At 32.6% G+C, this 14,751-nt stretch overlaps 1 protein-coding gene across 1 annotated transcript in view; it reads right to left on the reverse strand.

Moving 5' to 3' along the window:
• Positions 1–349: 349 nt before the first annotated feature.
• The window catches only part of LOC113397789 (uncharacterized), a 142,527-nt gene continuing 128,125 nt past the window's right edge, over positions 350–14,751 (reverse strand). The window contains exons 5-6 of the mRNA XM_026636252.2: positions 12,066–13,966; positions 350–3,112 (exon numbers count right to left, since the gene is read on the reverse strand). Coding sequence (XP_026492037.1) covers positions 12,072–13,949 — 1,878 coding nt within the window. The 5' untranslated portion in view covers positions 13,950–13,966 and the 3' untranslated portion in view covers positions 350–3,112; positions 12,066–12,071. The remainder of the gene's footprint in view (positions 3,113–12,065; positions 13,967–14,751) is intronic.

Here is a 14,751-nt window from a genome sequence, read left to right on the forward strand (position 1 = left end):
TAGTAGAGGCTAGAAATAAGCCGGTAGATCCCGAGGTTCCCAGTTCAAATCCCAGGTGATATCGATAAAAAATTATTAGGTATTCTGTCGAAAAATTCTCAGAAACAGCCCAGAGCCTGGTATTTGAGGCTAGAAATAAGCCGGCAGATCCCAAGGTTCCCGATCCTAATTAAATAAAGAGCCATTTTTAATATTAATTATTTCGGTAAAGTCTAATGTTTTTTTAATCTTATTTTATTGTTTTTTTGCTTATTATTACCTAATATTTTTTAGTTATAACCCTGTGTTTGTTAATTTTAATGAATAAGGATTTTCATATGTTAAGATTGTTGTAAAGAAAAACAAAGAGTTCAATCCATGTCGTTTATTTCGAAGAATTATATAAAGACTCAATCAAAACTTATTATAATGACGTGTGAATAAAACATATCCTAGAAATTACATTAAATGGAAAATCTAGCTTATTCTAAAGAATATTTGGAATACAAAAAAATCATAATTACATTTTAAAGGGAAAATTGCTAAACACAATATTATTTTTAATGATAAAACATATTTATGTCTTCGATTTTTAAATGCAATAATAAAAAAAAAAAGTTCAAAGCTTTGAAGATTCTTAAAGATTTTTTTTTAATATTGTTAAACAAATGTTAATTAATTTTTTCATTAGAACGATAAATCATTTGAAGATTAAAAACGTATTTCTATATCAATTTAAACCTCCAAGAAACTTATCATAATAACTTAATTCTTAATGAAGGTACTTAATTACGTCTAAGTAGGTAATTAAAAGCCCAGTTTCAGACGAAGTTTTGCATTAAATAAAAAAAATACATTGAAAATATAATTAAACTAACAAACGAAAGTGAAAAATAATATTAAACATTGTCAAAAATTATATATTTAAAAAAAGAATCGTATTATAAAATTAAAAATAAATCCATCTAAAACTGGCTCCGTAAAACTATTTAAATAAACGATATAAATGCATACCATTAAAATATTGTTCGACAAATCTAATTAAAAATACATTAAAAGTTCTGACTTTCACCTTAAATTTATTTCACGATTACACATTTCGACGAAAATAGAAACGTGCGTAAAAGCGTTTATTTATTATTTAATAAGGCACCTCGATTTTTTGGTTTGTATTCCGTGAAAATATATTTTTTAACGAAAAAATACAAGCACGACCAATAGAAAGAAATACACTTATGTCGTAAATTAATTCGTCTAAAACGTTAATAAAATATAGTAATTCTTAATCGACTATAATTGTGTTTATAATGTTCTTAAAATTTGTGATTTATTCAACAAACCATGAAGTTAATACTACAATACGTTTTATTTGTATTGCTTCTGTGTACTCAAATTTTGATATAATATTGGCCAAATACAATAAGACTAACAGTTTTTGGCCGCGGTTTTTTTCGGGGTGGGTTGTCAGATATTAGGGATAAAGCTTCCTTCCTTGAAGTTCAAGCTTGTTTCGTACCAAATTTCATCAAATTCGATTCAGTGTTTCGACCTTGAAAGAGCAACAGATAGATAAAGTTACTTTCTCATTAGAATATTAGTATAAATTTTTGACAACCAATTTCTTTGTTGTTATTAATACAATCCATAAACTATTGAAGTACAACGAATCGTTGAAGGCGCAAGAAACTTAAGGATTATTATATTTAACAATTACAGCAGAAAATTTATGAAAAAGGCAATCCGTAATGGAATATTTTTAACTTGTTGAATGGCCGAAATTAATAATCAATCGAATGTAACATCTTAGATCGAGAACATCATTCAATGACAGATGGTGAGTACGATCTTTTTGAATGTTGAAACCTTGATTTTAGATATCGCGTAAATGTCAGTTTCAATTTGTACCTAGATGGGGATGATGTGTCTTATTTCATACATTTCAGTAGAGAATATTTAGGATGAAGTCCCGTTTATAAGGAATGACCTCTCCTTATGTCTAAACTCCAGTAAATCTCAGATTGTAGATGTTATATTAATTTCGGCTGTAAGTATATTTTAATTAAAGTTTCAATGCCTTGCAATGTTACCTATTTTAAATTTTCATCTATCCTTATATAAACTTAGCTCAAATTATACCGTAGTATGGCATTAACATTATAAATAATGATAAAATAATTATCCATTAAAGAGATCAAAATATATTTGATGTTTACAAAACGGTGAACTATATTAGTTAAAACTTAGACCAAAATTATTTCATAATCTATGATTATAATCCAATGAAACATACAGTCTATTCCAATCAGAGAAGTTAAGTCAAACAACATCGAGCTTGACGTGATACATTAGCAGCCTGTAAATTTCCCATTGTTGGGCTAAGGCCTCTCCCTTTGAGAAGAATGCGGGTTGGTGGAATACACATGTGGCAGAATTTCGTTGAAATTAGACACATGCAGGTATCCTCACGATACCTGCTCGGCGGTAAAGGAAAATTCCTTCACCGCCGAGCACGAGATGAATTATAAACACAAATTAAGCACATGAAATTCAGTGGTGCTTGCCTGTGTTTGTACCCGAAATCATCAGTTAAGATGCATGCGTTCTAACCACTGGGCCATCTCGGCTCTTACGCGACGCGATATCATTGGTCCAAATATTGAATTATTTATGGTGCTTATGATGGATTCATAAAAGTAAATTTATGATATAAGTAGTTGAGTGGAATAGTGTTATAATCAAGAACGGTCTGTAGTTCTAGATGTTAACAAATCACATGGAATATATAAATATAAAGTTTGTTTATATGTAAAAACTCCTTTTACGATTGGAATAGGCTGAATGAACGATTTTGTATTTTTGTCTAAATTACTTAATTTAAAAAAAAAATGTCTTGACGGTTCTTCTTAGTTATTTCCATATCAATTGTTAATACAATTAACATATTTCAAGTTTTTATAACAATAACAGGCCTCTGGTCTAAGTAATGCTAAGTTCGGTATAGAGATATCAATTCTAATGTTGTCAAATGATTTTCGAGACGATTTGTTTGTAATGTTCGTTTGTTTTCGTGTTCGTTCGCTGCTCTTCTGATTTTGGTCTCTGCTTTGTCGATTTTGATGCGGACAATGTGGACCTGAAATGAGATAATAAATTGAATTGAATATTTGGGTGCAAGATTATTTTGAATCTCGTTTGTGTGGGCAAAGCGCAACACAGTTTTATGTGCCGTCTCATCATTTATTTATATTCAATTATTCTCTAACAATTTTAAATAACATCAACAGTGGCATTCTGCACGAACTCACTTCATAACTAACTTGTAAAGTATTGAAAATACGTAAAGGTTATATTTGGACACGTTTATTCTTTAATTTTTTTTTATATGAGTTAAATTCGCATAATTTTAATTGCCTATGACCGTCACCGTCGCCCACATGGAAAATACTATTGACGGATCACCGAGAAGGGAAGATCAATCTATAATTTTAGCATATATGTAACTTTCTCTGATATCATTATCATATAATTTAGTGAGTTTCGAGTTCCGTCTTACAGAATAGTTCTCCGGCAACGTTAGCATAATTTATACAAAGGTTTTTTAGACGTCACAGTCTATTGTAAAACAAAAAGGTCGAATTATTATGTCATACTATATAGACTTTATTTTTAACTGGTTTTAGGTTGAGATTTCGACGTTTTACTTAAAAATAAAATAGGTACTGTCTAAATATTTGATCTAAAATTAAGAGCTCGTGAATGCCCTGCCATTGAAGAAATGTATTTTTCATATGACATATTTCGGTGGACGAGCAAATGGGTCACATGATGATAAGTGAGAACCCATAGAAGTTGGTCTTGTAAGAAATATTAGCTATTCCTTACATCGCCAATGCGTACCTTGGGATCTAAGATGTTACGTTCCTAGTTACACTGATTCGCTCCTCCTTGAAATCGGAACACAATAATACTTAGTATTGCTTTTTGGCGATAGAATATCTGAGGCGTGGAGGTACATAGAGGAGTTTGCAATAAGTCCTACCACCAAATAAGCCGGCTCTTTTAAATATGTACTATTCTTCTCTCCAACGCGGTTTAGTGGATGTAGGTGGTAGGTATATATGGGAAAAAATCTCATATATGAATTGATAAGTTTCTTTACGATGCCTTATCACTGAATAAATTAATGGATAGAATATTCAGTAGTTCTTGGCTGAGTTTAATCCCATTCTTCTTAAGATTTACGCGTTGTAGCCACAAGGCTAACTTGGCTAAAATTGATAAATGTGATGATTTAATTAATAAAGTTGCAGGTATAAACAGCCTGTAAATTTCCCACTGCTGGGCTAAGGCCTCCTCTCCGTTTGAGGAGAAGGTATGGAGCATATTCCACCACGCTGCTCCAATGCGGGTTGGTGGAAGTTGCAGGTATAATGAGAATATTTATGAATTATTATTAGAGCGTCTGGACGGACTGTTATTCCATTAAATATTGCATCGTGATCACAATCGCTTTGCTGTCACGCGATATAAAGTAAAATATTGACATTCATAATGTCATATTATTTTATATTAATATCCTGTACCGATTTGAGGATTACTTCTGAATCTGTTGCGATCTTATGTTAGACTGTCTGGTATTTCGATACGGCTGCAGATTCCCAGTTCCTGGATACTAAACCAATGTCGGGCCCAAAAAAAAAAATTGGTGTTTTCTATCGAAAATTTTGAAAGCCGTTGGTCCTGAGCTTGAATTATTTCCGGTCACGTCGGATTTGCCGTCGCATCGGATTATAAAACTGACGGAATAGAGAGTGCACCTGTGTCACACACATTTGTGATCTGTAATATGTTCTGCGTATTTAGATAGTGTTCCTTGAGCATTTCCGCCGTGGCCGAAATCGGTCGGGACAACATCATCATGATAGATAAACGTATATTATTTAATAAAGTTATTTAATGTGTTAAACCTTTCACTGCAATGTTTGACGGAAAGCTTTATGTATGGCTAACCTTGGTAATCTTATTTTCACATCGAAAATGTAATGATAAATATTCATTTTTATTACTTTCTGCCTTTAAAGATTTTTAAATGCGTACTTTTTGTATTTCCTTCCGTATTCAGTATGTGTTATTAAACTTAAAACCGAGATAGGCCAGCGGTGCGTGTGCATCTTAACCAATGATTGCGGGTTCAAACCCAGGCAAACACCACTGAATTTTCATGTGCTTAATTTGTGTTTATAATTCATCTCGTGCTCGGCGGTGAAGGAAAACATCGTGAGGAAACCTGCATGTGTCTAATTTCAACGAAATTCTGCCACATGTGTATTCACCAACCCGCATCGGAGCAGCGTGGTGGAATATGCTCCAAACCTTCTCCTCAAAAGTAGAAGAGGCCTTAGCCCAGCAGTGGGAAATTTACAGGCTGTTAATGTAATGTAATGTAAAGTTATAACAACCAAAACTTTGTAACAAATAAGTAATTACAGATAAATTTATAGTATTATTAATTTTATTGTAAACAAAATTATAGTATGAATTTCTGGTGTCAGTTCTTCTCAGGTCTCAAATTTATTTTCGAATAAAAAGTAATATATCCCTCGGTCTCTCCAAGCTATAATGTTTCCTATTGTCAAGCAAGTAGGTTTTATATTCGCCGAAAATAGTTTCAATTCGTATCACAATGGATTTCAAATAATTAATTTAGTGAAAAACTCTCATCGCTATTTATTGTCACAAATAAGTATTCTCGATGGTTCCGACTCCATAGATATCTCTATAAATAATGCATATTCTATTTTCAGACTAGTTGTGAGGGGGGTTCGAAGTATCTACTGTTATCGACGGTATTCATTTAGTATTGAATGCCAAAGTTACAAAACTCGATAAAGTGTTAACGATTCAATTTTTTTTTTCATCTTAAATAATATAAAATTGGAATGTCTGTTTGTAATTTTAAAATAACCGTTTTTTACTAATGTACATATACCAAAATAACATTTATTTTTCAATTTTTGTCTGTCGGTCTGTTTGTTCTGGCTAATCTCTGAAACGGCTGAACCGATTTTGACGGGAATTTCACTGGCAGAAAGCTGATGTTATTAGGAGTAACTTAGGCTACAATAATAACTTTTTTGTCAAATTCAAACGTGAATCAGTGTCGGTAAAGAAGAGTCTATGTACCTGTATTTACCAAGCACACTTACACTTCAAGAAGGAAGATGACAATATTAAATGGTGCTGTTTAGCGTTAGAATAAGTTATGTGCTACCCACCCAGACGTGCTTGCACAGAGCAATTTTTTCTTCAGATGTCACTCTGAATGAAAGACGCAAATGAAATAAAAATAATATGATTGTTCATTAAGGGAGTTCGATAATTACTCATCATAAATAAAAATTGTCTGGTAACCATGCAGGTTGTCACGTATTTGAATTTATTCATAGAGATGGATCTTAGCTTGGCCACTTTATAAACTCATAGGTCTGCGTCTAATGAAATTTTGTTTTAAATAAAAATACAATAAACTCGTTACAATTATAATTGTTATTGGATTTAGTGCAGGCGGCTGAATAGAATCAGTCTTCCAAGTATAATACTAGGTATAACACAGGCTCACTAAGTTTATTTAAATATAAACCGCTTTATCAAACACGAAATACTTTGTAAAATGGGAGTTCAAAAGGTAATTTCAAAATTACCTTTATAAGAATATTATAAGTAGCAATTTTCTTTTGAAAATCGTTGGATACAGTCTACGTTTCGATTTTTGGGATTCGCAGCCTGTTGCGTCATCCGCCATCTTGAATTTAAAATCGTAATTCGAATCATCGAATAAAAAACTAATAGAATTATATCCATTCGATATTTAAGTTCCAAGTATCGAGTACTGACGATTATCGATAGAACCGTTCGAACCGTACCTGCGAGTTTGACTCGATATGGAAACGAGCTGTCTCGTCTTAACCTTGTTGTACCGTTTGAAAATTATTCTTGTTCCTGTTAAAAAGACGAGATAGCCAAGTCGCTGGCACACATGTATCCGAAGATTATCGGACCGGGCTGCGGGTTCAAATTCGAAAAAGATTCCTTCATTTGTGTTTGTAATTCAACATGTGCTTAGTGCCGAAGGGATTCATCGTGAACGTCTAAAGCTGGAATGTTCGATTGAGCATAATCACTAAATTTTTTTCCATAACATTAAGTGCAGTTTTCAAATTATTGGTTAAATTAAATAGCGTAAAATTTAATTTGGCTGCACTAAATAAGCATTCAATGGTCGGCAAAACTTTGGGTGATTTGCTGAATACACCATTCTAGCTTTAATTTGGGAATGAAACCATCGCCTCTTGGCTATTTATTTTCATGTTGAATATTTGGAAATAGTAAAATTGTCAAAAAAGTTACGCTGAGTTTCTTTCGCCAGTTTTTCTCAGTTGAGGGTATTTTCATTTCCGAACCGGTGGTAGTATTTAATTTAACAATCAATAAGTAAGTATTATTCTTATATTGAATGAAGGAATTTGAGTTTGAGTTTTATAGACGTTTATGAGGAAACTTATGTCGAATGAACTGTTGGTCTAACATCTAATCGGTCTCCTCAAGATGAGGCTTTAGTTTAGAAGACCTTCACAGGTTGTTACTTTATATTGTAAATGCGTATGTGAGTTCTTTTATTTGTTACATCGTAATGACATTTTGTATTTGCAGAAGGATATAGAAAAAATAATACCCGGCATCTCACTCAGACGCCGGCGCGGGCACGGGCGGATACCAGTATTAAATAGAATTACGAAATAATATCAAAACATAACTTATAATATTGAATTCTTTCGTTTTTTTAATAATCATCCTTGTTTATTTTTAAATCAATGCCTTTTTGATTGTGTTTATAGCGATATTTGTTAATTAGCGATGCACGAAATCAATTGTAAATATTACTTCTCGTATTTGTTTAAAGTTGTTTTTGAATATATTTTAAAATAATTTTAAGATTTCCGACTATGTTTTTGAGATTTACAAATAATATTGAAACGAACTTGTTTTTTTAACAAACCCTGAGTCTTTTTAGTTTGTTGACAAAAATAAATAGATTAATTTAATAATGGCAATGTACCTTAAGTACATTATTGTTAAATAGTAAATAAACCTGCCGCTACTGTTACTTATTAGATCTAATATATTATCACAATTTAGTTAAGTGTTAAGACACAATAAATGACTGGATGTTGCGGAAGTAACGAGAGTCTTAATACAATGGCTTATTTTGGAAATGAGCGGATTGTACTTACTGTTTAACGAACTGTAAGTTTATCTAGTTATCTTTTCGTCTAGATTACATTACATAAGCAGCCTGTAAATTTCCCACTGCTGGGCTAAGGCCTTCTCTCCCTTTAAGGAAAAGGTTTGTAGTATATTTCACCACGCTGCTCCAATGCTTATTGGTGGAATACACATGTGGCAGAATTTCGTTGAAATTAGACACATGCAGGTTTCCTCACGATGTTTTCCTTCACCGCGCAGCACGAGATGAATTATAAACACAAATTAAGCACATGATAATTCAGCGGTGCCTGCCTGAGTTGGAACCCGAAATCATCGGTTAAGATGCACGCGTTCTCGGCTCTTGAAATTGAAAATGATAGCTGAGGTAGAATTCAGCAAGGATGACTTCATAATCAAACATTTTATAATACATATAACAAACAAAAAATCGTTTAATCGAATATTAAAGATCGAAACAAAACAATGTAATATGATATAATAGTTTGGCCTTTCGCATTGTAATCGTGTGTGACAGACGTATAAAAAACTCATGACTCATCGTGTAGTTGCATTATTTGGTGGAAAAATTGACATTTATCTGTATATGGTGAGGTCATTGACTCGCCTTTTTCGCTATTTGATTAGTTTTATATTTAAACCTGATATATGGTTTTTATATTATTTATTTTCAAATTGATAATTGTATTGGAACTATAGTTTAATGTTTTTTAATTGAATCGCCATTTAAATTGGTTACAAATATATCTAATGAGATACGAGTTTGGTACAAATAATTTGTGTTTACTTGGTGATAATAGATACATACATTCCCTGTGAAGTACGGTCGAGTGAATATTTATTTCTATTGTAATGCCAGCTTCCAACGTCGTTGGACCCAACAATGTTGGAACAGTTCACTGAAGAATTTATGTTTTTTTTTTTATTTTAAATAAGTTGGCGTATGGATGATGCAAATTGGTCAACATTGGCTATAAATTACACTGTAAGAAATATTCATTATTCTTTATTGCCATATCCCTTGATCCTGTAGTTACACTACCTAACTGACCCAACTACCCAGGGCTACTACCAAGACATCACTTTTGCTTGTTATTTTTTATTTGGGATATGTGTCACTTAAAGTGAAAGAATAATGAAAGATAGAGGAACTGTCTGATTCCAGCTTAAGTTATCGCCTTAAGTCATTTAATATAAAAATCCAGGGACCAAATGTATTATAAGTCAAACTATAGCCAAGAAAACGTAACGAAGTCTTACAAGTTTATAGCCTAATCTATTAAGGGTTATTTATTTTTATTATATTAGTGAAAACTAATGTGTTTGCATGACACTGGTGACATTGGACACAAGCTGTGGGTGTGTAAGAGGCGAGCCGCCGCTCCTTCTAATTAGCGGATGGAGGTTATAACAAAAATCACACCATAAAATGTTTTTTTTATATTTTGCTTTAATTAACAGATTGTCTTTTATTTGTCTAATCGCTTCGTTAGTTTAGTAGTTTCTACTGTATGTCATGAGGTTCTGATTTCGAATCTCGGGTTAGAATTTTTGTTATAAAATTCTCAATAACGTTGTTGGTACTGCGTTTGGGCATTTTGGATTGCTGTTAGACGATGTAAGCGAGAGTGTAGAGCATACAGTCTGGTTCTTGATCATCGACGTTGCTGTATTAGGTAAGCTAGTCTTTAAGATTGGCAAGTGTAGTCGATGTCCTTTCAGGAGAATTTGTTAAGAAGAAATAAATTTAGTCAAGAACTCTGTATAAAAATAGCATTAAACTGATAATGTTTTATTATGAGTCTCTTTTATGGAAGTCATAGTAATATTATCATTATTAAAAAAAGTAATTTAGTCATATACTCAAACATAGTTAGGAAATAGTTATCATATAATAATGAAATCATATACAAAAAATAATGAAAACCAAATCATCAAATAAAATAAAATAAAATAAAAAATAGCCTACTGCCTAAGAAACTGTGAAAGTGTGTGCATAAACACAGGCCTCTATTCCCTCGCTCTCCTGATCACATTGGACAACAATCTCACAAACGGAGAGAGCTTACGTGCTGCAATAGACCAGGTTTTTGAATTTAGAACATCAGGGTTTACGTAGAAACAAAGCCAACAACATCAACGAACAAAATATAATGAACTGAATATTAAAATTAAAAGAGGGTCTTACCTTAAAAGCTATTTTATTCAAATAACCTTTGCCATTATAAGCGGAACAATTTATCTATCCTTTGATTACCATTTCTTTCGTCGTAATTCGTAATCGACAAATTGCATGTTCCTGCGATATTATACATGCAAATTTAATTGCATCAAGAATACTTTTATAAAATTATGAATAATTAGGTACCTTTTAAAATAATTAATGTTTCCAATTACTAACTGGAAGTTACTTGTTTTAATATAATGGATACAATTATTTGTCGTGCATGCAAATATGTTATGAAAATTGTGAACTTTTAAAAGATAAGTTATGTTACTATCAGGTGTGTCGCAGCCACTACTTTGCGGAGTCATATTTTATTACGCAAAAATCGAATGAGAGATTTATTAAATAAAATTATTGACAAAATTGAGTTCCGTAAATGGCTATATTCTCTTTCAATATTAATACAATTTTCTGACTAATTTGCCAATTTTAAATGTTACGTCATGATTGCTTTCCTAGTTATTTTATGGATTGCTTAGTATTTCCACAATCGATTTTACATACGGCCTATCACGATTCGCAAAATTGCAAAATATTTGAAGACGCAACTCGGAACAAGTTTTAATACTTATCGTTCTACCAAGTATTTTAATATAACTAATCTTAAAATAACTTGCTTGATAATTATGTTTAATTATATTTTTTATGTGACACGCTTGACAAACATTACTTTGTCCAAAAAAGTGAAAAAAATTCCAATACTTTTTTTTATGTAAGATGTTCGTGTTTAAGGAGCTGGTTTTGTCGTTTCGTTGTAGTGTTAGACTTCGGAATTTCGGTATAACAATAGAAATTTGTCATAAAATTTAAGAATAGATTTCCATAAAATACACATATCTATTTTTATAAAATTGTTTGTCTTCTATATCCAGAAAGAGTCTAGAACGTTGAAATTTGGAACATATGTTTATTTTATAACGTAAGCAATCGCAAAGAAAAATATTTTTAAAAATTTCAACTTAAAGGGAAATGCGAGAGGTATAAAGTTACCCCTTCTATTCCCCATGAATATTACCCGTAGCAACGGCGGTCAGCTAGTAATATATATCTTAAATTTTATTTTATGATTAAAGTAAATATAATATAAGTAGGAATCTTAACATTAAAATTACTATTCGTATGCTATTAAACATGTTAAAGATGTTTATCAGATGAGGTACAAAAGGTTCGACATTGCGTTAATCAATTCATACCAACTTGTTTAAGAATGAAAGTTTTGACATTAAATAATGCTTCGCTGTAACCAATGATAGACATTGTAAAATAGACGACCAATATTATTGAATTGAAATTTATTTCTGTATGTTTTGTTAAATTTAATAACATGTGATTTGATTTGACCTGATTTGATAAAATAACAACTTTAGAGATTTATCATGAAGAAATATACAAATTAAGGTATAGTAATCATTTTTTTAAAAGTCGTTCAACTTATATTACAACAGCTTCACTGTAGAAATGGAATTATCGTGGCGCTCCCAGTCTTACGCTGTCAAGTGTCTGGAATGTAATTTTCAAAAAGGAAAAAAAAAACAAAATACAAAAAAAAACTAAATTATTCTGTTATGAAACTTACCAAGAACTAAAGATACAGCGTAGGCACTCGTTTTTGCGTTCCCAAAGATAATTTGTTTCCAATCTTCTTGTAGCCTTCGTTTTTAACTCTAGATTTAGACTTTTCATTTGTTTCAACAGGACACCCTTTCAACTCCCAAACTAAATTCGTCAAAGATTTAGGTCTGCTTAATCTTCTTGATCTTTTCTCCGGTAACTTTGGACCGTTGCCAGAATCCCCTGACGTTCTGCCACCCGAATGACTCGAATCTAACGTACCATCTAATTCCATGGCCTGGTGGATATTGGATAGACTTTTGTAACGTATATTAAAGATAGGGGAATCTCCCTTAGCTAAAGGGCGGATAGGACTAGTTCCAGGACTAGGTGCCTCTTTAGTTGGCGAATGACTCTTTTGACTCAGTAACACCCTACCTTTATTATTACTTACACTGTTTTTAATGTAAAGCTTCGGCAAATTAGGCGCTGGTGCAATTGAACATTTCTCTTTGTATATTGTTATTGGAGTTTCTTTTGTTATATTGATCGATTTGCGTGTTCTCTTTTCGGCTTTTTGGTTCAAAGGTTTCTTAGTCGGTATCGTCTCTATCGGAGGAGGCTCAGGTTTGATTTCAGTTATTAAGGGCATATGTATCGGCGTAGCTGCGGGTGACGATGGTGCAGATTCATGTCTTGTTAGTTCATTGCAATATGAAGCTTTAATGTTTTTAGGTAGAGGAGCAAATCCTCTAACGTAGTCATAAATTTGATCTATTTCGTCATACTCATCTGGGATACTGTGATCATCTCTGTGACTGCTATAAATGTGACTGTGACGATTCATGTATTTGTGTTGATTCGCTGAGTCCGATGATGCACTCCTTCTTAAAAAATATCCTGTTTTTATTATAGGTGGAGCATGGGGAGTCGCGTTCAGTAATCGTTTAGGATCGCCAAGTTTACCATCTAGTACCTGTATTCGATCTACTACGTCTACGAGCAACCTATTACATTTTTCAAGAAGTCTGGAGAATTCCATAAAGTTCTTGATATGTTCTTCATTTTTACATCTTAGCATTTTCAATGGAGCTGCAAGTGGCAATGCAACCAGCGCGTTCCCTTCTTTTTGTAATGGTAAAGCAAAAACATGATCTTCTTCGAACAACGATAACAGCCTTAGCTCCGGAACAAAATGGCTCGTACTTTTTAAGCCTCTAGGCGGAGTTCCATGTACGAGTCTAACAGTAATAGGCAATCGTTTCGTTAGTAATGTTTTCGCAGTGTGAACTCCACTTATATTTTCTTCTTTAGCAACAGCTGAGAACTTTCCCCTTTGATCTAAGCTTAGCAAAATAGTATCTCCCTTAGAATCAGTACACTTTAAATATTTATTTTTACCTAAAAACGTTTCTCCTCTGGGCATTATGACTTCACCAGCTGGTAGGTTTCTTGCTCCATCAGCCGTGAGGTTTCCATCTAAATCAATTTTTGCGCATATTACCCTAACAGGCTCCCTAACTAAACACCCATCGTCAAGTTTTCTTCTTGCTAGCTCTGATACATGTTCTATACATCGGACGGCTCTACCTTCTTCACTTAATAATTCGAAATAACCTTTATAAGTTTCGGGGATGGCAATTCTGGGCCCAACGCTGACCATTCGTCTTCCCTCCTTTAACTTTATGGCTTGGGCGATAATTTTCTTTCTTTTCCCTGCCGATACCAGTACGGCTGTACTCTGTAAGCCAGGACTCGGTAGCGTTGGTACTCCAAGGCCACCATACTGGCCTTTAATGATTTTACAAACATTTGGGAGTCGGTTCTTCACAACGAACTCTCTGAGGTAGTGGCCTTCGTCTGACCAGCGGGATGCTGCGACCACGACTTGGCCGTCTGTGGCTGCCATGGTGAGTTTAGTCACATCTGGAATAGAGAAAATAATATTTTGAATTAAAATAGTAAAAATTACTTATATCAATAAAAAAAAAACAACATAATTTAGTTAGTTAAAAAACTTTAACCAAATACGATTTTTGACGAATACAGTTACCACTTATCTAAATAATAATCTCAAAATCGGATGAAACAATTTCATAACAGTTGATAGAGAACATTATAGCAGTAAACCATTGTGGCGAGTGAAATAGCCATAACAGAGTTTCCATTGTCATGCTCCGTCAACTTTTTGATAAAAGAACTATAATTTAAAGTCATACACCATACAAGTTTTTACACGGTACAAGAGCAAATATTATTCTGATACAATTTAGATGTACCTTCTCATATTATGTACCTGCGTGAGAAGTTATACTTCTTAGGCATTATTAAAAATAGTTAACAATTTCATGCAAATAATTACTTGCAATAAAATAATAATAATTATTATTAAGATAAATGTGACTTCTCCTTTTTCCACCACTACAAAACACTGACTTACAAATTTAAATATACATAAATATAATTTATATTTGTAATAAAATATATAATATAAGTTAAGTTATGTAGTTCACTATTTCGAGCGACTTGAGTTCATATAGTTTAGACGTCAACCTGTGCGCGCGTTTGTAAAATTCACATTCCCCATCAACATTTATTCAATTATAAAATTTCAAAGTATTAATTTATTCGATTCACGACAAGACAAGAAACAACAAGACATTCTAAGTATTTAATCGATCTTTCCTAATCTGCTAATTTATCTGTAATGT

The sequence above is a fragment of the Vanessa tameamea genome, chromosome 23 (assembly GCF_037043105.1).
Source record: "Vanessa tameamea isolate UH-Manoa-2023 chromosome 23, ilVanTame1 primary haplotype, whole genome shotgun sequence".
NCBI classification, from domain to species: domain Eukaryota; kingdom Metazoa; phylum Arthropoda; class Insecta; order Lepidoptera; family Nymphalidae; genus Vanessa; species Vanessa tameamea.